Source organism: Pyrus communis, chromosome 14 (genome assembly GCF_963583255.1).
Source record: "Pyrus communis chromosome 14, drPyrComm1.1, whole genome shotgun sequence".
Classification (NCBI taxonomy): domain Eukaryota; kingdom Viridiplantae; phylum Streptophyta; class Magnoliopsida; order Rosales; family Rosaceae; genus Pyrus; species Pyrus communis.
The window spans coordinates 6618705-6641479 of NC_084816.1; the positions used below are offsets into that span (position 1 = coordinate 6618705).

At 36.2% G+C, this 22775-nt stretch overlaps 2 protein-coding genes across 4 annotated transcripts; one reads left to right on the plus strand and one right to left on the minus strand.

Moving 5' to 3' along the window:
- The first annotated feature begins 15489 nt into the window (after positions 1 to 15489).
- LOC137715284 (ras-related protein RABE1c-like) lies at positions 15490 to 18835 on the plus strand. 2 transcript variants are annotated; one of them, XM_068454554.1, is made up of 9 exons: positions 15490 to 15633; positions 15841 to 15973; positions 16550 to 16622; positions 16714 to 16814; positions 17798 to 17863; positions 17961 to 18058; positions 18242 to 18304; positions 18380 to 18472; positions 18579 to 18835. In XM_068454554.1, exons 2-9 carry the CDS (start codon positions 15901 to 15903, stop codon positions 18657 to 18659), a joined length of 648 nt encoding a protein of 215 aa, XP_068310655.1. In that variant the 5' UTR covers positions 15490 to 15633; positions 15841 to 15900; the 3' UTR covers positions 18660 to 18835. The 2 variants fall into 2 exon arrangements, with proteins under 2 accessions (XP_068310655.1, XP_068310656.1); XM_068454555.1 differs by having other exon boundaries at positions 15579 to 15736.
- On the minus strand, positions 18765 to 22154 carry LOC137715283 (uncharacterized). Of its 2 annotated transcripts, XM_068454551.1 has the most exons (6): positions 22015 to 22154; positions 21719 to 21802; positions 20036 to 21109; positions 19883 to 19948; positions 19579 to 19777; positions 18765 to 19459 (listed from the first exon to the last, which is right to left on the minus strand). In XM_068454551.1, the coding sequence occupies exons 2-6, from the start codon at positions 21719 to 21721 to the stop codon at positions 19395 to 19397; spliced, it is 1407 nt and encodes a 468-aa protein (XP_068310652.1). In that variant the 5' UTR covers positions 21722 to 21802; positions 22015 to 22154; the 3' UTR covers positions 18765 to 19394. The 2 variants fall into 2 exon arrangements, with proteins under 2 accessions (XP_068310652.1, XP_068310654.1); XM_068454553.1 differs by lacking the exon at positions 21719 to 21802 and having other exon boundaries at positions 22015 to 22146.
- Between the last annotated feature and the right edge of the window lie 621 nt (positions 22155 to 22775).

Sequence of the window (22775 nt, forward strand, 5' to 3'; positions counted from 1 at the left end):
TGGGATTCATGATTCAGTTGAACTATTTTGTGTTAGAGCATTGGCCAAGGGTGTTTTGTAGATTAGGTTTTGTTTGTTTGGCTTATGTTGGCTTAGGGTATTCTGCAGAGTAAGTTTTGTCGAACGGCAGCACTGATGCCTTCAGTTCCTATAATACTTTGGGGGTTCGTTGCTTGAGCATTGTTTTTTTAGACTAAGCTAGCGTTGGGAGACATCCTCTTAAACTATACTTTTACATTTGATATTGTTTTGGAGTCTAGCAGAGGAAATGAAGTATGCCATTGTAGGTTCTCGTGCTATTTCAAAGAGGTCTTGAGCCTTGAGAACTCCCAAGGGAGATGCATACGACCCTGGAGTAGGCACGGGCAACGCATACCCATGAGGTTTTGGGATGTGGTGCTGGTGCTGGTGGGTACCAAATGAGCCCGTTCGTGGATAAATGTTTGTTCGTGAACTTTATAAGGCTTCTTATACCGAGGCCCTTAAGCATTTGGTTTCGAAGCTCGATTTTAACTTGTCATGTACAATCAGGTCTTTAGGATTTGATTCTCTTTTTGTGCCTTTACTTTGTCTTCTTTTATGTAGTGCTTTACAAAATGTCATCTCGAGTCCAGGTATATGGTATCCCACTCGACTTGTGAGTTATTTTACCTATTTGACTAGATAGTCTCTTACAGGTTTTAACTCCTACCGCGATAGGACTAACGAATATTTGTAGAAGTCATGGAAATGCAACCGAAATTAGTGGTTAGAATCTAGTGCTACTGCGAGAAGGCAACTAGATTGATTCATCCATAATGAAACCCTCTATTTGCATCACATTTTTGGCTGTCCAACTCTTAGTGAAATGAGTTCATTCGATTATTAATGGAACGAACAACAACTATGACAAGCAAATTTACAGTAACCCTATAAGCAGTATAAAAACAATGCCACATAACGACGATACAAGAAGCTAGACAATGAACCTTTGGCACTAAGGGAGAGGCCAATGCTGACTGAGTGTGATCTCAACCTGCCCAAACTTGAGTTGGGATCCTCTTCAAACCTCACTGTTCGGAGCCTAAAGATCAACAAATTTGGACCGTTCAAGAGAGAGATTCAGGCCCCTAATTTGTGTGAGATAGGTCAACGAAATGAGTTAGTGAGGATCATCAGGTTCAATTTGTTGATCCTTAGCTCCGAACAATGATATTTGGAGAGGACTGCAACTCCCCAAAGTCGTACCAACAAAAGAACTCCACATGCTTGTGGGATCTTTCATTTTCATATTTATTTTAAACCCCCACGTCCCAAACTTCCATTTACATCACCTCCATAATTACTACATCCATCGCAATCTGTAACTACAAGTTAAGACTCCTTTTGCATGAACTTAAACTATTGGCCGTCGACGTTTAGGGTTTCGTTGAGGCCGAAGCCCTTTTCACTTGCACATTTATTTTTTCCTCCATACACAACGTTCAATAAATTAAGAAAAACACTTGGTTTCGTATATATAAATAGTTTATCCTTTTTGCTGATAATTAGTGCAAAGTAACGTTTTTTTTAATGTAAGAAGTCAAACAATGTTTATTATTTCACAGATTGCTTACAAAGAAGAATAACAAAAAGAAAGATATCCAAGTGATCTATTACTATTAGTATTCTCACAACCACCATAAAAATTATAGCTTGCAAAAAATCCACTAACAATTTTTCTTCATTTCAAGCTTAAAACAACATGAAGGAAAAGAAACCAAAACCTTGTGTTGCTACAAAAACCATGCTCTGCCAAAGAGACCTTAGTTGCCCAAACATGTTCCAACTTTTACCGGCCACGATTCATGAACTCCTCCTCGTTGCCGTCCTCCTCCTCACCACCACCACCTTTGATCTCCCCGCCGCACGTCCTCGTTGCCATGGCGGCCTGGAGCAGCAGTGGACGTACACCTAGATGGACGCCATGGATGGCCTTCCAAGGGGGAATGAGTGAGGGAGGTTTTGTGAGCTTTAAAGGGAGGTTTGGTTTTGTGGAAAGAGTATCTTCCAAGCATATGCTTTCAGCATTAACTTGTTGATGGCCCATTCCGTTCCACCTTTAGTTATTTTTATGGGAGCATGGATGGAATTAAGGAGTATGATTTTCTCCCCTTTTATTTTCATCTCATTTTTTCATATATTATTTTTTGTCTTATTATCTCTATGAAAAAAAAAATCAATATAAGATGTTAACGTAACTAAACTGTAACCGTTCAAATAGGAGGGAGCGAAGAGGAAAGAGATTAAGAGGGGAGAGAATTCTACTCCCGTGTACGTGTAGGATCTTGCAATTTGCACTCGTCCCATTTTTCTATTGTAATTTGCCTTGTCACTTTGTTTCCCCTCCCAAGACACGTGTGCAACAAAATGTGATGGCTTATTAACAAGATCAGTCACCAAATAAGACAAATTTTGTCATAGTTTAAATTTAATTTTTATGCTAACATTATAAAACATTGTGAAAAAAATGAAATGAAAGAGAATTCATAGAAAGTCCTACTTTTAAAAGAATCTCTTTAGTATTCTCTTTTTAATTACCAGAGAAAATTACTGCAGTCATGAATTGTCTTAAATTGGTGTGGGTGTTTTGCCCCCTCCCTTCCACCCGGATGCTACGTTGAGGGAGAGTAAAAGATACAGTCGCACAAGGCCCCAAATTTGAAGGGGCCCCCAAAATATTTTGTCATCTAATATTTACATATAATAATATTTTATATTTAAAAATTGCTTTTGTTATGTAATAATATTCTACATTTAAAAATTATTTTTGTTAGCATTTTAAAATTTCATTGTGCACTCCTTATAAGTGTAATTTTTTTTTCTTTGTAAGTATAAAAATTTGGACTACAATGATATATTTTGAGTGCCAAAATAATACCTTAAAAATGACTTTTTTTTTTTCAATTTTATTATATAATAATGTTATATATTCAAGTGAAACTTTAAAATTAGAGTTTTTGAAGTTTTTTCCTTGTTCGGTTGTTTAAGATTGAACTTTTTATTATTATTTAGTGAACGTTGTGTTTGTAACTTTACTTATTATTAATGACAGTTTTAAACTTGCAATCAATGAGTACTAAATTTTATTTTGATTTAAGTGATTGTTTTTTAGTGTCAATACATTGTTCTACCTTTTTTAAAACTATCTTAAGAAAGAAATGACCATTTTATAAATTTCACACAGATCTCTCAAAATCTTAGAGACGACCTTGCTACCATCAACCCACCGTGGTTAAATTAATTCAATGATGGTACTTTTTTCCCCTCGTACACTCATAACTACCAAAATTTGTCAGGAAAAGAAATAGAGAACGAGGTAACATGGCCAAAATCTCATCGAAATGATGCAACGAAGGTCGTAACAACCTATATAAAATGATGGTTAGGCACGCCCAACCAATCTCATGACGACGACATAAAAAATAAAAATAAAAGAAAAAAGAAAAAAAGAAAAACTGGAGCTCACTATACTTTGCGAAAGCGTCTGCTGCTTGAGTATCGTCACGCAAAATATGAGCCTAAAAGTGGTAGGCTTAATTGGATTATTAATTATTCTGGGTGATAGAGTAATCGGAAGATAGTTTTTATGGTAAAAAAAATTAGAATTTAAGCTCATGTGATGAAATCTGTTAGGATTTAGGTTAACAATTTAAAATTCCATCATCTTCATTAATTATTAGCATGTGAACCACACATATGAGGCTAAAACGAAACTATTCATTAATTGTTAGCACGTGAGACTTATATTTGAGGCTAACTTTTTCTTTTTAGTCTCAGTGAGCCTCATGTGTTAACAATTAACAGAAAGTTGATGAAAATATCAGACCTAAATCTTAATAGACTAAACATGAGCTTAAATCTTTATTTTTTTTATTTTTTACTACATGAGCTATCTTCCTTATCACACATGGACTAATAATCCAAGTAAGCCAAAGTCGTAACTACTAATGATACTCATTGGATTAAACTGAACTAATCATGGATTTGATTAATTTTATTCGGTTTGTCTCTTGTCTACGGCCAGGCAGATAAATATTAGGTATGGCTTATCATGTTGCTGCTTCACAAAGCATGTGAGCCATATCATTTTGTATTAAAATGACACCAAAACCCAATCATATTTCATTTGGGGGGCACCTTGATTTAGTACAGCACAAATGGGATATCCATATGAACTTCCACTAACTCACTCCTTTGTTTGTCTTTTGCAGGTGTAAAGAGTTTTTCAAAAAGCTAAGTCCTTGTTTTGTTATTAGGTTTGATGCAGATTTGCAGAGGAATATTCGAACTTGAATGCAAAACATAAACACATTGTTTTAACCAACTGACATATTTGTATCAGCCTAAAAACCCAATTTTTATCTTCTAATTTTTTGTCCTGGTATATTGAAGATTGCTGACAAAAGCTAGTGCAGCTTTTACCTTTAGGAAAATATTAACATTCATGTAATGGACCTACTGGTAATGGTAGACAATTAAAGATGAAAAACATGAATCTTGAAGATTTCTAAAGGCCCACAATATTCCGAGGAGAAATTTTATGGAAATTTTTTATCAGAACCCCTATAATCTCACTTACACTCGGCTTACTTTTTATACTTATTTTATTTTTGTTTGAACAATTAATATCTCTTTAAAACTTAATATATTACTTAAATTATCTTCACAAATCCATTTTATGTAAATTTATCTTTTTACACATTTAAAAATAAAACTCAAAATCAAAACATTTATTCTCTTCTCTCCTTCCAACAAGTCCGTCGTTTTTCCTTTCAATTCTTCATGATTTAATAAACATCAAAATCGAAATTAATAAGAAAATTAATAAGAATTGGTGAGAATTAATTTATGTTCACAAGAGGATGGCATAAAGCCATCATTTATGCGATTACCATGTTCAAAAAGCTTGATCTTCTAAGGCTAAGTTCCATAAAACCCAGCTAACAAAAGCAGAATTAATTCCTTTGACCAATCTTCTTGTTCTGGTTAGCATCCAACTAGTGTGTTTATTACGATATGCAAATTGCACCAACCAACCATTCAAGTGGCATGAAATCATATATATGTTGAAAATACAGGTGGGTTAATGAATGCCCACAGTGATATTGAAAATCTTGGTAGATTTTTTTAATGCCCACACAAAGTGATATTGACTTGGGAAATGAAGGAGGATCGTATTGTCAAAGGGTGTGTGCTGTAAATTTCAATGTATAGTTAATACGTTTGTTTGAGTTGCTCTATAAATAGAGCACTCCGTATGCTTTCAAGATACATAGAGAAGAAAGAAAGATCAATAACATCATTATCTATCCCTCCATCTTTTATTTGTCATTCCCTTGTGTTACAGTTACAGTGTAATATTACACCTGCTTCGCTCTTGTCACTAGTAAAGGTTATCTTTCTAACTTTTACCTATTTATAGCACGTTATGAGCACGACTCTCTAACCATTTCTCATTTCTCTTCTCCGAAAGAAAAAAAAATGTTTCATCTAAGGATTTTACTGGTCTTCTTCTTCCTCTGCCTCAACTGCTAGACATACCCTTGCGAAGAACTGTTTGCACCATACCTGCTTTTAGTTCTCAATATAACAGTTACATATATCTTTGATTTCTTGTTCGGTGTAGCTCTTGATTACTAACCCAATGTTTATTTATATTAATTTTACTGCAATCCAAGATGGCACGATACAATCGCTCATCTTGAACTGCAAATTTAATCTTTCTGCAATCCTAAATGGTGCAGTATCATCGCCTATCCTGGACTGTAAATCTAATTTTACTACAAATTTTAGGTGGAGTGGTATAATCGCCCACCTTAGCCTGCATATTTAATTTACTTGCTATTTAATTTCATTGTAATTTTAGGTGGTGCGGTATAATCGCCCACCCTGCTCTGTGTATTTAAATTTTCTTGCTACTTGAGTGGTGCGGAATAATCGTCCATCCTATATTATGTTATTTCAATGAGAATGGTGTGGTACAATTGTTCTCCTCATTCATCATGTAAATCTCGAGTCAGAAATTTCAAGTGTTTATCATTTTGGCCTGAAAATCAAAATGAAAAATTTGTAAGAATCATAAATTCTAACACTACATACCTCCATAATGCATATTATTGCAAGTTCTTACACATCTCAGTTTTTCTTTCAGAAAAGAAAATGGCGAACTTGCCAAAACTTGATTTTGTTGCTTTGGACATTACTGAGAAGAACTACCTTACCTAAGTAGTGGATACCAAGATCCATTCGGAGGAAGAGAATCTTAGAGAAACAATCAAGGAGGGGAATAGTGCATCTTCTCAAGATCGAGCAAAGACCATGATTTTTATCTGTCGCCATCTTGATGAAGGACTAAAGAGCGAGTACCTAACGGTTGAAGATCTGTTAGCTTTTTGGAAAACATTAAGAAACAGATACAGTCACCAAAAAATGGTGATTCTTCCTAGAACTCGTTATGAGTGGACTCACCTAAGGATCCAAGATTTCAAGTCAGTGGCTGAGTACAATTTTGCGATGTTCAGAATTAGCTCTCAGATGAAACTCTGTGGGGAAACCATCACTTAGGAAAATATGCTGGAAAAGACCTTCAGCACTTTTCATGCCTCAAATGTGCTCCTACAACAGCAGTATAGAGAGCGATGTTTCATTGAATACAACCAGCTGATATTTGTGCTCCTGGTAGCTGAACAAAACAATGAGCTTCTGATGAAAAATCATCAGTCCTAACCTACTGGATATGCACCATTCCTAAAAGTGAATGTTGTTTCCCTCGAAATGAACGCCACATCTTCTGGTGACAATAATCATAAACGAGGATGTGGCCATAAACGAGGACGGTGGAACGGGAAAGGCAAGAATCATGGTGTTCAGTTTCACAACCAAGTTCCAAAGCATAATTCAGGCCCGAACTTCAAAAATGTAAATCGCCACAAAGGCAAAACTCATATAAATAATGCTCCCAGAAACTCTAAAGGAGCCTGCCATAGGTATGGTAGCAATGGGCACTGGGCGCGTACTTGTCGTACCCCAAAACATCTGGTGGATCTATATCAAGCCTCCATCAAGGAGAAGGGTGTTGAGACCAACTTTCTCGACCAGGCTAAACCAATAGATATACTCGATCTAGTGTGTGACTTATCAGGACAATTAAACACTACCTACCTAGATGTCTTAGACTTTATTGTGGAAATGGGGAATGAAGTGTACCGGCCTGACTGAATCGTTTATGTTTGATGCACTGAACTTGTAGTTTAAAACTAGCATTTCAAATTCAATAAAAGTGGCATTTAAATTTCTTGTTATAAATTGCTTTTAACCATAATCTCCTTACTCAGAAAGCATGGATAAGCACTATGGTCATTATCAAAACAAGAGCAATGACAAAGATATTTGTCTTGCAGACAGCTCAACCACGCATACAATACTTTGAGATCGAAAATATTTCTCATGATTTACAAAGTAGTTTAAAACTAGCATTTCAAATTCAATAAAAGTGACATTTAAATTTCTCGTTATAAATTGCTTTTAACTGTAATCCCCTTATTCAGAAAGCATGGATAAGCACTATGGTCATTATCAAAACAAGAGCAATGACGGAGATATTTGTCTTGCAGACAGCTCAACCACGTATACAATACTTCGAGATCGAAAAAATTTCTCATGATTTACAAAAGTAAGGGTAACAACAATATCAGGTCAATCAGATGTAATTAAAGGCTCAGTGAAAGCCCATATTATGTTACCAAATGGAACAATATTGTCCATACAAAATGCGTTGTACGCTACTTGATCTACCAAAAATTTGTTGAGTTTCAAAGACAAACGTTTAAAAAGATACCACATTGAAACGAAAAGTATAGAAAATGTAGAGTATATATGCATTACCTCTAATGATACCTAGAAACGTATATTGGAGAAGTTATGTGGTTTGATGAGTGGATTATATTATACATACATAAAGACAGTTGAATCATATACTGTCATGAACTAGAAGTTCATTGATTCAAAAGTTTACATGCTTTGACATGACCGTCTGGATCACCCAGGATCTACCATGATGCGTATGATCATTACCAACTCTAAGGGACATCCATTATTGAGCAGACACATTGTTATCTCAAATGATAACCCTTGCAAGGCTTGTTCTCAAAGGAAGTTGGTAATTAGACTATCACAACTAAAGGTTGATGTTGAATCCCTATCATTTCTGCAAAGAATTCAAGGGGATATTTGTGGGCCTATTCAACCATTCTGTGAACCATTCCGATATTTTATGATTTTGGTTGATGCATCTAACTGATGGTCACATGTTTGTTTCTTATCTACTTGGAATATAGCTTTTGCAAGATTTCTTGCTCAGATAATTAAGTTGCGAGCACAGTTCCCAGATTACCCCATTAAGTCAATCCGACTTGATAACTCTGGTGAATTTACGTCTCAAACTTTTGATGATTACTGCATAACATTGGGCATTGATGTTGAACACCATGTTCCTTACTATACTCAAAATGGTCTAGCAAAACATTTATTAAGCGGCTTCAATTAATAGCTCACACTTTGCTCATAAAAACAAAATTGCCAGTTTCTGCATAGGAACATACCATCTTACATGTTGCATCATTGGTTCGATTGATAGCCAACCACTAATACTCATCAGTATAACTCGTGTTTGGGCATCAGCCAAACATTTCACATTTACTAGTTTTTGGTTGTGCTGTTTATGTATCTATTGCACCACCACAACGCACTAAGATGAGACCTCAGCATAGACTGGGAATTTATGTGGGTTTTGATTCACCGTCTATCATTAGATATTTGGAACCCTTGATAGGTAATATGTTTACAGCTCGTTTTGTTGATTGTCACTTTGGTGAAACAGTATTCCTATCGTTAAGGGGATAAAAGATTGTTCCAGAAGAACGACAAAAGCTGACATAAGTTGTTCCCACCTTATCTCATTTTAATTCATGTAGCATTTAATGTGAAAATGAAGTGAAAATGATTGTTCATCTTCAAAGTATTGCAATCAAATGCCAGATGCATGTAATGATGCTATGAAAGTGATAAAATCACATATACCAGCTGCAAATGCACCTGCAAGAATTGATGTCCCTGTTGGACAAAATAAAGTGGCAGCGAGTGGTTCATCTGGTGCACGCCTGAATAATGGTAGACCTCCAGGTTCAAAAGATTCAGCCCCTCGAAAGAGAAAAATAAGGGCACAACTGAATCCAAATAAAATCATTCAAGAAGAAAAAATGAATGACAAATCTCTAATTCATGACTCTGTACTTTTAGAAAAAGAAAATGTCCTTGGTGAGACACACGTACCTAAAGAAACAGAGGTACATAAAAGCAAAGAATCCTCCATAAATTATGCTTGTATTAATGAATTGTGAGATTAGAATGAAATAATCATCGACGACATGTTCGCATTCGTAGTAGTCACTGAAATCATATTAAGTGATGATATTGAGCACCGCTCTGTTAATGAATGCAAACAGAGATGAGATTGGCCTAAGTGGAAAAATGCAATCCAGGCAGAATAAAATTCCTTAGAAAGGCGAAATGTTTTTGGACCAGTAGTCCAAACCCAGCTTGGTATAAACCCCGTGAATTACAAATGGGTATTCATAAGAAAGCGAAATGAGAAATCCGAGAATACAAGATATGAATCACGACTCGTTGCACAAGGTTTTTCGCAAAGACCTGGAATTGATTATGAGGAGACATACTCTCCTGTAATGGACGCAATTACATTCAGTTACTTAATGAGTTTAGTGGTTTTAGAAAAACTTGACATGCAACTTATGGATGTCATCACCGCATATTTATATGGAGAATTAGATACTGACATATATATAAAAGTCCTAAAAGGACTTAAGTTGCCTGAAACAACTAACAAATCACGATGTATGCTATCTATCAAATTAAGACGATCATTGCATGGACTGAAACAATCTGGACGAATGTGGTATAATCGTCTCAATGAGTATTTGATTAAAGAAGGGTATATCAACAATGTCATTTGCCCTTGTGTGTTCTTTAAGAAATCCAACTCTGGATTTGCTATAGTGGCAGTCTATGTCGATGATATGAACTTAGTTGGAACTCCTGAAGAGCTCAATAAAACTGATGAATATCTGAAAAGTGAATTTGAAATGAAAGACCTTGGAAAAAAAAAATATTGTCTTGGCCTGCAGATCGAGCATTGTGCTAGTGAAATTTCGGTCCATCAATCATCTTACATTGAAAAAATCCTGAAGCGATTTGGCATGGACAAGACTTATCCACTCAGCATGCCAATGGTCGTTCGTTCTCTAGACATTAAGACAGATCTATTCCATCCAAAAGAAGATGATGAAATGGTCCTTGGTCCAGAAGTACCATATCTAAGTGCAATAGGTGATTTATTATATTTAGTACAATGTACTAGACCAGATATAGTTTTTTCAGTCAACTTGTTAGCAAGGTATATCTTTGCTCCAACAATTCGTCATTGGAAGGGAATCAAAGATGTATTGTAATACCTTCGTGGGACAATAGACATGAGTTTTTTCTACTTAAAAATCCACAAATGACCAGGTCCTTGTTGGATATGCAGATGCTGGTTTTCTCTCTGATCTGCATAAAGCCCGCTTATAAACTGGATATGTGTTCAAGAATGGAGATACAACAATCTCATGCCGCTCAACAAAGCAAACATTAGTTGCTACATCTTCAAATCACTCAGAAATATTTGCTTTACATGAAGCAAGTCGTGAATGTTCTTGATTAAGATCAATGATCCATTATATCCGTAATTTATGTGGTCTAACTTTAAAGATAGACAATCCAACTGTCATCCATGAAGATAATGCAGCCTGTGTTGCCCAAATGAATGAAAGATTAATCAAGGGCGATAAGACTAAACACATATCTCTAAAGTTTTTCAGTGCACATGAGCTTCAGAAGGCTAAAATTATTGAAGTCAGACAAATTCATTCCAATGAAAATCTGGCAGAGCTATTCACCAAGTCTTTACCAAAGTGCACGTTTCAGAAGTTAGTGTAAAGTATCTAATTACGTCGACTTACCAATCAGCTAAATTTGGGAAATACGGAATCAGGAGGAGATACATATCAGGGGGAGCACCCACGATAAATTCATGTTGTACTCTTTTTCTTTCGATTAGGATTTTTCCCACTGGGCTTTTCCTATCAAGGTTTTAAAGAGGCAACATAAACATATTTAATACTATATCAACAATCCAGGTAAAATTATACTCTTTTTCCTTCGCTATGATTTTTTCCCACTAGGTTTTTCCGAGCAAGGTTTTAATGAGGCAACTGATGTTGATATGTGGACAGCCAATGAGGAGTGTTGAAAATATTGGTGGGTTAATGAATGCCCATAGTGATATTGAAAACATTGGTAGATTTTTCAATGTCCACACAAAGTGATATTGACTTGGGAAATGAAGGAGGATCGTATTGTCAAAGGGTGTGTGCTGTAAATTTCAATTATAGTTAATACGTTTGTTTGAGTTGCTCTATAAATATAGTGCTCTGTATGCTTTCAAGATACATAGAGAACAAGGAAAGATCAATAGCATCATTATCTATCCCTCTATCTTTTATTTGTCATCCCCTTGTGTTATAGTTACAGTGTAATATTTTACACATTCTTTACTCCTGTCACTAGTAAAGGTTTAATAATACGTCATTCTCTAACTTTTACCTATTTATAACAATATCAATATTGTAAAGTTTTAATAATACGTTGTGATTATTTTTCTTATCAATCTCAGTCTAAAACACACTTTTTATCAAAATTATTCCCATATGGATGGGTTAGAAAATCTTTCGAATCCATTCAAATGAAGTTAAGATCATACTTAACTGTAGATATATGTGAATCTCATAATATTACGTTCTATACATGTTGTGCATTCGTCATGATTATGAGACTCACATGCATCTGCAATTAAAACACATCAATCATGCACAATAGAAAGAAAAGAGCGCAAGACTGTATGAGATAACAATCAAGAAAGAAACATCCTACATTCATGACCGTAGATGCACTCAAGTTCCGCAGTATGCTAGAGTTGTTCTCGACCATGTGATGCATGTGCGTTTCGTTATGCGGCTCTCACTTGTGCACGTATGACCTAACAATTCTTTAACAGTGATTTTATTATCTTCCCCCATTCTATATTACTATGAAGTTGAATACATATCACATGTACTTGTACAATGCCTTACCAATTAAGCAGAGAATGCAAGACTATATGAGAGAAGAAGAGTGGGCAAAGAAACATTCTTCTTTGTGGCATTCATCAATCAAAAGAAGGAAAAAAAAAAAATAGATAAGCAAAAATGAACTGGCCTATATTTAACTCTTTGGATTTGGCTAAGACAATGTCTTTGGCTTTTGGCCTGTCAAAGTCACCAACCATGGGAGAGATTTTTCAGAGAAACCAGAACATGGGGTGATATACCACATGTCATTATATAAATGGTGAAATATGTGTGTTAAAAGTTAATAACTTAAAAAATAAAATTTCACACTACTTATACAAAAATACTTGGTGTACCATCCATATTCCGGTCACAATAAAAAGTTTCTCTAACCATGGAGGCATTTTCACAAACTTACCATTTAGTTGCCACATTGTGGGGCGGCCACCCGTCCACATAACACCAATCTTTAAGTTGGTTATATTGCCTAATAAATAAATTAATAATTTGGTTATATTGTGTTTACTTTACGTAGTTGTGCTACTTCCATGGAACTAGCATCATTTGACATTTTCCTTGCATTTATAAACAACCAGTTGCTACATGACTAGATGAACATAAGATTCAGATTCTCTTAGCTTCCATTTTTCCTCACTTTCAGTCTTCTTCTATTTAAACACTTACGATTAAACCACGTCAATATCTTGTATTGACTTCTTCATAGAGAGAGAAAGTCAAAATAAAGTGAGAGACGAGGGAAGAGGAGGGGAGGAGAGAGAATCTTACTATGAAAATAACTCCAAGATATTTGCTTATTATAATATTTATTACCTTTTTTGCATAATGTTTGATACTTTGGTTTAGTGGGATAAACTTACATGTAATGTTACAAATTCAATTGATGAAAATGATCAAAATCAAATATTAAAGACACATTGATCAAATATTAATAAGAAATCGATCAAATATCAATAACATGTAATCAAATCTAGACGATATATTATCAAATATTAAAAAATGATTATTTTAGTGATTGATCAATATTAAAGTGATTATTTGAGGCCACTTAGTACTACGGTTTAATGATATTTTTCTTCATTTGTAAGTGAAAGGTCTTAGGTTCGATTCTCGCCAAAGACGAATTTGAACCACATTATTGCTAGCCCATTGTAAGGCTTAACCACTCCCCCACCCCTTAGTGTAGATAATATTGTTTATTTACAAAAAGAAGTGATTATTTGAGTGATTACAATTTTTTTTTTGTCAAATGACTAATTATAATTTTTGAATTTGATCTTTTGAGCAAATTTCTAAGAATAAACTTAGTTTAGGGTTTAGGCTAATCTGGCAACCGGACAAAAACCTAATCCAACCCAAATGTAAAGGATTGGTTCGGGTTAGGTAAGTTGATTATGCAACCCGCCTTAGTTGCACCCCTAGACACTATCCTTTGTTGGAGAATAAGAGAGTGGGTAAGACGCGTGGCAATGTTAGTGATAGTTGTTGGAGAGATGAACTTTAAAGTTCCGTAGTACCTAGGCTATGTTTGTTATGAATGCACTATAAAAGTTGCTTAGACCATCCCCAACCTTTGGGTTAAAACTTAAAATTTTTAACCCATAAATTGTTTTTCTCATCCAACCCTTATGGGTTAAAATTTTAGCCCGATATTATTAAAGAATGAATTTAGGATAAAATTTTTTTTCTTAAAGTAACTTTAAAATTTTTTTTTTTATGTAGATTATCATATTAATTTTATGAACATTTTAACCTAAAAATATTTAGATTCCGAAAAATATAGAAAAATCACTAAACCGGCACCATAAAACTCGTAGAACACTACGAAAGAATATGAAACACATAAAATATTTTTTTAATTACTTTAGTCGTTGGATTTAAATTTGGACCATTATATATATATTTTTACTGTTGGATTCAATGAATTTATAAATATAAAACTAAAAAAATACATATATATGGTGGGTCAGCCCCACTAACTCAAGTGGGAATCCTGGGCTAAATTTGCCCCAGAGATGAGTTTTGAGTTTTGACTCATATTTGCCCCAAGGGTTGGAGCAAGTTGAGGTAAATTTAGAACCTAAAATTTGAGTTTTACTACAAGGGTTGGATTATGTCTTAGTGTGACATCCCACATCGCCCAGGAGAGTGATCCTTATATGTATATTCTCATCCCTACCTAGCACGAGACCTTTTGGGAGCTCACTGGCTTCGGGTTCTATGGGAACTTCGAAGTTAAGCGAGTAGCGCGTGAGAGCATTCCTAGGATGGGTGACCTATCAGGAAGTTCTCGTGTGAGATCCTAGAAACAAAACCGTGAGGGCGTGGTCGGGGCCCAAAGCGGACAATATCGTGCTACGGTGGTGGAGTGGGCTAGGGAAGTGATCCACCCCGGACCGAGATGTGACACTTAAAGGGATTTGAAATTGATTAGATGCAATTCATGTTAAGGTGTCATTTTGATAGTCCCTCCTTTAGTGTATTTGGAGTGCATTTGTAGTGTTTTAGTAGTAGCTTTGTCATGTCTGAGTAGTCCATTAGTGGTGTCCATATATGATTCGCTTGGTTTAGATGATCGGGTGGAAATGAATAAGTGACTATGCTCACGCTAGAAGATAGATAACTCATCAAACAAAATTTGTCTAATCCCTTTGTAATCCTTTCAACATGAAAATTCATTCTCTTCTGCCTTTTATACACCTTTAATTTAAAGATTTGTCCATTTCGATACAATCCCCTAATAAATTTTCTAAATCATGTAGGTAGTTTTGTTTTATTGAAACAAAAAGGGTGCGAATAAGGATCATCTTCGAATCTTCAAATTATGTCCGTTTATCGTACATCGTAGCGTCAGTTTTAGTCAGGTACTATTTATGTTTAATTTTAAATAAAAATATTTAAAATAATTTCTAACCATACGATATAAGATGAATGGACATGATTTGAGGATCTGAAGATAAACGAACATAATTTGAGGATTTTCAAAATCCTAACAAATAGAATCCAAAAAAAGAGTCTCACCTCATTCCAAATAGTCTTTTTAACTCTTTATCTTTAAACAAATGGAAGATACTTTCCCCCGCATTTCAACATTTGCTAGACCACATCTCATGAACTTACCACCACCCACTAAACCCATTCCACGTGGCACCCAAAACCAGCTTTACAAGCTGTCAAATCCTCATTGGCTTTAACTTTTCCCTAATTCATAAACAAGAAACAAATCCATCTTCCCCTGTACATATACAAAGGGGGCTGCTACCGTGCGCTCGGTGCGCAGAGGACGAAAGAAAGAAAAGAAGGGTAAAGGAGAAGGAGAGAGTGCGCATTATTATTAGCCAACCCACCATAGTCGGACCAGGAGCTTTGTTAGGTATGTGTGAACCGCTCAAGGTCTCCCCCTCACTAATTTTGGCACCCAAACCCTGAAAATCCCCTTCTCTCTCCTCCTCTTTCTCTCTCTTTTTGTTGATCTGGTATTTTGCTGCTGTTAATTTCTTTGTTTTAATGGATTTATGAGTTTTTCTGGAGGAATGATTTTTGGGGTTTTGAATTTATTTCTCTTTGGTTATGTATGCAGAGAGAGATAGTGTTTGGATTTGATTGTATTGGAGTTCTCATTGATTAGATAAAAAAGAAAATGGCTGCTCCACCGGCAAGGGCTAGAGCCGATTACGATTACCTCATAAAACTTCTGCTCATCGGCGACAGCGGTGGGTATTTTTTTCCTGAATTTAGATCGATTTTATGTTTAATGTATCAATTTTGTAGCAAATGGTATGATGTATTGAAAAGTTATAGCATTTTACCATTGAGATCAAAAGAGGGTTTCTTTAGGCTTTAAGATTTGTTGGACTTGGGGTTTCAATCAAAAGTACATAGGAAAAAGAGGTTTTCCTTTCTGGGTAGTTTAGATCTGGTTTGATTAAGATTGAAATTGTTTTTTTTTCCCTGATTTATGAGCTTCTTGTGTCAAAGAATGTGGAGCATTTGATTATTACCGTAGTCTGATTTATGAACGGTTTGAGCTACTGAATCAGATTTTTTTATCAAATTAAGTCATCCGTTTTTTGAAAGTTTTTGTTGAATGCAATGTCTAGCAATATGTTTAGATTAGCAAATACCTAACGAAGCGGTATCTGTCAATAAATTGAAGACTCTAGTTCTTACTTGACGCAGTCAGTAGAATGTTGACTGCGTCAATTGGTATAAGAATTTTCGATATTACAAATAATGTACTTGGCAGAATGCCAATGCTAATTTTGATATATGCCTATTTATTTTTGCAGGTGTTGGTAAGAGTTGCCTTCTTTTGCGTTTCTCAGATGGTTCCTTCACCACTAGTTTCATAACTACCATTGGGTTTGTATTCTCTAACTTTAAAGTTAAATGCTTCTGATAATTTTTTTCTATTTAGAAGCTTCCTAAACCTCATGGGTTTATCCTTGTGAAGCATTGATTTCAAGATAAGGACCATTGAGCTTGATGGAAAACGAATTAAGCTCCAAATTTGGGATACAGCTGGTCAGGAGAGGTTCCGTACAATCACTACTGGTAAAAAATTATTATCGTAGGTACTTGCATTTTGATTTTACAGAACATTGGTGGTAGTAAATTGATTACCCATGTTGCTCTTGATGGAAGATGGATTTCCATGAGATTTTAGTCACCTTTTATTTTCCACCTTTAGAGTTTTTCAAGAGACAAGGTTCAACCTGAGTTCCTTACTAGAAAATTGGTCAGAAAAGACATAGTTCTTTGGTACAAGTGATTTATTGAAGAAAATGGTGATTGAATCCAAATAATGTGCCTTTAAGGAGAAAAGGGTAGAGTGAGGGTCCCTTTAAGAGGTGGATTATAAGCAGGCTGTTATCAGAAGGGCGCTTGGGGAACATGGGAACCCAGTAGTAAAGGAGGAAATGCACCATTTTAAAATGGCAATGCTTAAGGGCATATATTCTAGACTAAAAACAGGGTATAGGTTAGTCGACTTTTAGTACCAAGCAGGCATGGTGGACAATTTGGTCCCAAAGTAAATCATGAAACAGGTACATTCAGATGCAGAGCATCTTTGACTAGTATGGTGCATCTTTTACTATATGTTATGTCATATATGTGATGAATTCTTCAATTGGTTCCATGGGGTTTTTATGTTGGAACTATAATGGTTAACTAGCTGCTGCCGAGTCTGTTACTTGCGGCAGGGTTTGGAGTACACTATGCTCTTTTAACCTAGAGCTAGAATCTTATAATAATAGATGGCTCCTTTGTATGCAAACCTATACAATAGGACTGATGGGAATGTTTGGAAAATGGGCATCTGGTTTCCAGTAGCATGGCATTCCTAGCATCTGTATCTCAGGGGTTCCCGATAACTGATAAGTGGGCCCTATTTGATGAAGTTGGTTAGACAAGTCTGACACTAGAATGATTAGGTTCGATGCTATATCTTTGTATGCCCTGCTGGTGTGTTATGTGTATGCTATTATTTGTTGATAACCAGTTTTCTTCTCTATTAACTGTTCCTTCTGTCCCAGCTTACTATCGTGGAGCCATGGGAATTTTGCTGGTCTATGATGTAACCGATGAATCATCTTTCAATAGTAAATTTCTCTCCCATGCTCTTGGTTTACTTGAACAAATGATTCTTGTGCTCTGCTTTATTCAAAAGTTTCTCACCTGGCTTGTTGCTATTTTCAGACATAAGGAATTGGATTCGCAACATTGAACAGCATGCATCAGATAACGTTAACAAAATACTTGTAGGGAACAAGGCTGACATGGATGAAAGCAAACGGGTGAGCGTGTGCTTGAAATCTATCATCAAAAGACACCTTTTATTTCTCACCTTTAACTCTTATTGGAAGTTGGTCTGAGTAAATGGAGCAATTCTTATTGGGTTCCTACTTTTGCTTGGATCTTGTTTAGTTATGGAAATGTACGTTTGCACCCGTCCTAATCTTATCTCCACTGTATTTTAGGCTGTGCCTACCTCCAAGGGCCAAGCACTTGCTGATGAATATGGGATCAAGTTCTTTGAAACGGTAAGTGATGCCTATAAATTGCGGGAACTAATTGATTAGCTGTTGCCGTGTACTCAAACATCTTGTGTAATGCAGAGTGCAAAGACTAATCTTAATGTGGAGCAAGTTTTCTTTTCAATAGCAAGAGACATAAAGCAACGGCTTGCAGACACCGACACTAGGGCTGAGGTATTTCAATTGCTTTCCTGGTTTTGTAAAGGGATATAATCTACATTTCATTTTTTAGAAGTTCTCTGATTTAAGGATTTAAATGACTTCGGTTCCGGCGTTGCAGCCTACCACAATCAAGATCAACCCTGACCAGGGAGCCGGGGCCGGTCAAGCTGCACAAAGATCAGCTTGCTGCGGTTCTTAAGTTGATTACATTGTGATCGGAGGGGGGGCATATTGGTGACTTACAAATGTTTGGAAAGACAAAAAACTAATTGTACGACAATACGATATGATGCTGCTTGTAATCTTCTTTTTTTTTTTTCGTGTCATTCTTTCGAAACATAGTGTGTGAAAGGTAGTTTCTTAAGGTTTCAGAAATTTTTTTTTTTTGGTTGTTTTTACTTTCCTTTTTGTGGTAAAGAATTGACGTGTAACCTGTGGCAGGCACATTTTTTTTACTGCCCATTCTCCTTCCTATGCTTGTGACTTCCCTTAGTGTGTGAAAGATAGATGGTTGCTTATTATCTGAGACTTTCATAATTTGACATCTAAGTTCTGGGGAAAAATATTAATTGTAAGATATAACGTTCTTGTGAACATCCGTAACCTTGGCTCCGACATCACCACCGCCAGTAACATACCTACTGCTGACAGTCGAGGGGGAGGATAAGGGGCGGGAGACAGAATATTGGTTTTCTAAAATTTCCAAGGGACGTGCCGGAATCCGAAAAAACCTAAAAGTATGATGGGTTAAAACGAGATCAAGATCAACCCATAAACTCTGCCATAGAATAACTTACGTTTGCATAAACTACTGTACCCAATTTAACAAAAAAGCATAAATTCCTCCATCCATTTGCCATACAAAATACATTAACAAAAGTGATTATTTTCACGCGCGTAAAAAAACTTTCTCCAATCTTCTATACACACACTCCTAAAAGTTCAGTTCCTCCTTTCCATAAATACGCTGAAGTTCACGAGTTGCCGCTTGAAATGATTCTGAGGAACAAACGTTGTAAATAAGCGAAAGGAAGAGAGAATCTATGTTGGATACAAATTTAAAGCCGATGAACCTTTAAAGTCACAGAAAGAAGAAAAAGGTAATTAGAATTCCTAACCTTTCCAACTGTTAAAAGCTTTCTGATTGATCGGAGCACCAAACACAGTTAGAAGTGTATCAAACAACAGGCTCTCAGGCGTGCTCCTTAATTCTTGCACTATCTGATAGATGGTCTTGCCATTCTCAAAGAATATGTGATTGTTTGGATGCTTTGTTTTGCAACCAGCATGGCGCTCAAACTCGTAAGCATTAAGCACCTTCCATAAACCAAATTATCCACATCGTGTCAACGTAACATGTAAATAAGAAGAGAAACGATTAAATGATTTACCTCAGAATAGTTTATCGAGAGGGAGACTTACCTTAGTATAATTACATGATTGACACCCACATAGATAGCCGACACCTTTTATAATCCCGCGAAGCTCCTTGTTACACAAGGGATATAACAAGTCATTAGAAAGAAATCCTAGATTCCTAATTGAACAAAATGGACAAGAAGATCTGAAGCTTACCTCACGTGCCAAGGAAACATACTTTACAGGAACCCCATCAAGCATGCCTGTAGAAATCAAGCTCCTAACATTTGACGGGAAGCTGTTTGGAGCTTGTTTCTTTGATGTTTTGACCTCGGGTTTATTCTTCGAAACTGACTCAGGTCTTGTTTTGGGTACAGAAGCAGTATTATCAACTGCACTGGCATTTGATACGTCCAATTCCTTCTCGAACACAGTTTCTGATGTTTGAACTGTAGACGGATGGTATAATTGATCATAGTTACCAACAGGCCTGCCCATGGCTACAATATCTTGATCACCAGGAAACCCACCAAAAGATATCAAATTTGCATTCCCCTTATTGTAACTGTCAGCCATTGCTACCACACTTTCATCCCCCTTGCCATAGCTGGGACCTATTGCTCTGCCATGGGCATCCCTCTGGTTGTAGGCATGACCCATTAGTGTGACACTACTGTGCTCCTTATCATAGGCCTGCCCTACTGATAGAAAACCAGTTTCATTTATCCTATCAAATGCCTGATTTGTGGACAGGTTACTATTATTGTCCCTATTAGAACCATGTTCCCTCGAAACATGCATAGCATTGTCACCGTCCCTGACCTGATTGACTTTGACTTTTTTAATTCCAGCATAGCTAAGAGTTTCAGGATCTTCCATCGCATGAGATACTGACAAACTAACAGATCCATCTTCTCCAAACTGGTCGTCGATACCCTTCCTTGGATTCCAATTATCTGATCCGACAGGAGACACATTCCTTTCAGCAAAGTTCACAGAGCTTGTTGTATCAGATCCAAATAACCGGTCAATGAATTGGTGGGGAACTGACTGGAAACTGGAAGCATTCTCCCAAGAAGAGACATTTTCATTTGACATTCCTGAGCTCAATTTGCTGTTTGGAATATGCACTGCTTGCTTCTTGTTTGGGAACAGCTCTGCTTCACCAGCATCTACAAACCATTGTTGAGACCGCTTTGGCTCCATTCTTGAATGGTTGCCAAAATTTCCATCTCCCTCATTTACATGCCCACCGGTCTTTCGCATCCATAAACCCTTGTTCTGGAAAGACTGCGAGTAACAAACTCTCAGAAAATGCTTGAAACTTTATCCATCACATGCTCAAACATGATCAGATGCCAAATGTTCAAGATAATAACAATCAAGGAAACTTTTCAAAGCATTTTACTTAAATCAAACAGTGAAAAGTTCGTCAACTAATCATAGGCTTAATTATTTCAACTTTGGATCATCTAAACACTCCAGAATTTTGACAATCCTAAAAGAACATCACTAAACACCTGAAAATCTAACTACAAATACGACAATAAACTGAAGTGCTAAATAAATAAGAACTTCAAGAGCAGCTGAAACAAACTATAACATACACTCTCGTCGAAAATCGCCCTTCTCCCCAGCCATGTATTATTGCAGCCTCGAGTACTTACAATAACCACACAAACGCCAAAGTTTACGATAGAATTTCTCAAAAAATTTAACTTCAAATCGTACCCCAACGAAAGAATGTTGTAGTTATATGAACACCATAAGGATCATTAGCTTGAAAAAAATCACAATAAGCAAACCACACCAACACACAAAAGCCACAATCAAGCAACCACCAAGTCCACTCAGATAAAACACATTACAGTTAGTGGGAAAAAAAATTATACAACTTACCATTTTACTCCTCCTACTTCACAGTAAAAAAATCCCCCCCTTTACTCTTCCGATTCCTGCTGTACAAGTGTCAGCACGTACGGACTGCGATGAAATCCATCCGCATACATACACACACATACACAGAGATGTTCAAAAATTAAAAATTGAAAAGCGCATGAACTTTCTGTCAATTCAAACCCTAAAATTAAACAATATCCCTAAAAAATATCCCCAATTTCTTCATAAAACTGCATGAGATAACAAATGTGGTGACCGAGAAATAAAGGAGGAAATAATGTTACATGAATCCGTACCTTTAGCAGCAGTAGGCCGATCGTTGATCGATGACTGATCAATTTTCCGGCGAAGGAACTCCGGCGACGAAATTAAAAATTGAAAATCTGAGAGAGCGAGAGAGAGGGGAAGTTTAGGTAGCTGAGGAGCACTCGATCTTTTCTCCAGAATTGAAAATAATTGGGTGAGGCCGCATGGGAGGAAAGTCACGGTTACTTTTATCATTACCGTCCACGTGTCAGATTATAAATGAATCACAGCCGTCCATTACGTAGACGGTCTTGACTCGAGTGTATTTTCGTCTTTACACTTTCATCCGGTTATGAGAATTGGAAACCGGTTGTGGTCACGTGGAGCAAGTCAACCAATCTTCTGTCGACACGTTGCAAGATCTAACAAGCCGTGTCGTTCACTTGTAAAAACTCAAAAATCCAAAACATGTAACACTTTCATTTATTTGCTACACTACCATTTTGATAGTATTTAGCTTCATTTTTAAATTTGTAAGACAAATTAAATATTACATTTAGTAAAAATAAGTTTTTTTTATCTGTTTTTTTGATAGGACGTATAAAAATTTCTTGACTGTTACGAAATATTTCTGAATCAAAATGCCTTCCCAGTGAGGATTGAAATTCCTTTGGAAATCCTATACCACTTTTGATTAGGAGTTAACTTCACCTATATAAATAGGGTAAAACACTCATTCACCAAGACCACCAAATCAAAAGTTCTAAGAAAAAAATTAGAAGCCCTCATTCGCTTCTCACCAAGCAAACAA

Excerpts from the sequence above, each read along its gene's own strand:
- LOC137715284 (XM_068454554.1), top strand. The coding sequence starts at position 15,901 with ATGGCTGCTCCACCGGCAAGGGCTAGAGCCGATTACGATTACCTCATA. Across the intron at positions 18,305-18,379 it reads GGATCAAGTTCTTTGAAACG|AGTGCAAAGACTAATCTTAA; the intron begins GTAAGTGATGCC and ends TGTGTAATGCAG. Across the intron at positions 18,473-18,578 it reads ACACCGACACTAGGGCTGAG|CCTACCACAATCAAGATCAA; the intron begins GTATTTCAATTG and ends CCGGCGTTGCAG.
- LOC137715283 (XM_068454551.1), bottom strand. Across the intron at positions 19,949-20,035 it reads ATGTTTCCTTGGCACGTGAG|GAGCTTCGCGGGATTATAAA; the intron begins GTAAGCTTCAGA and ends TTGTGTAACAAG. Across the intron at positions 19,460-19,578 it reads AGCTTTTAACAGTTGGAAAG|AATCATTTCAAGCGGCAACT; the intron begins GTTAGGAATTCT and ends TTTGTTCCTCAG.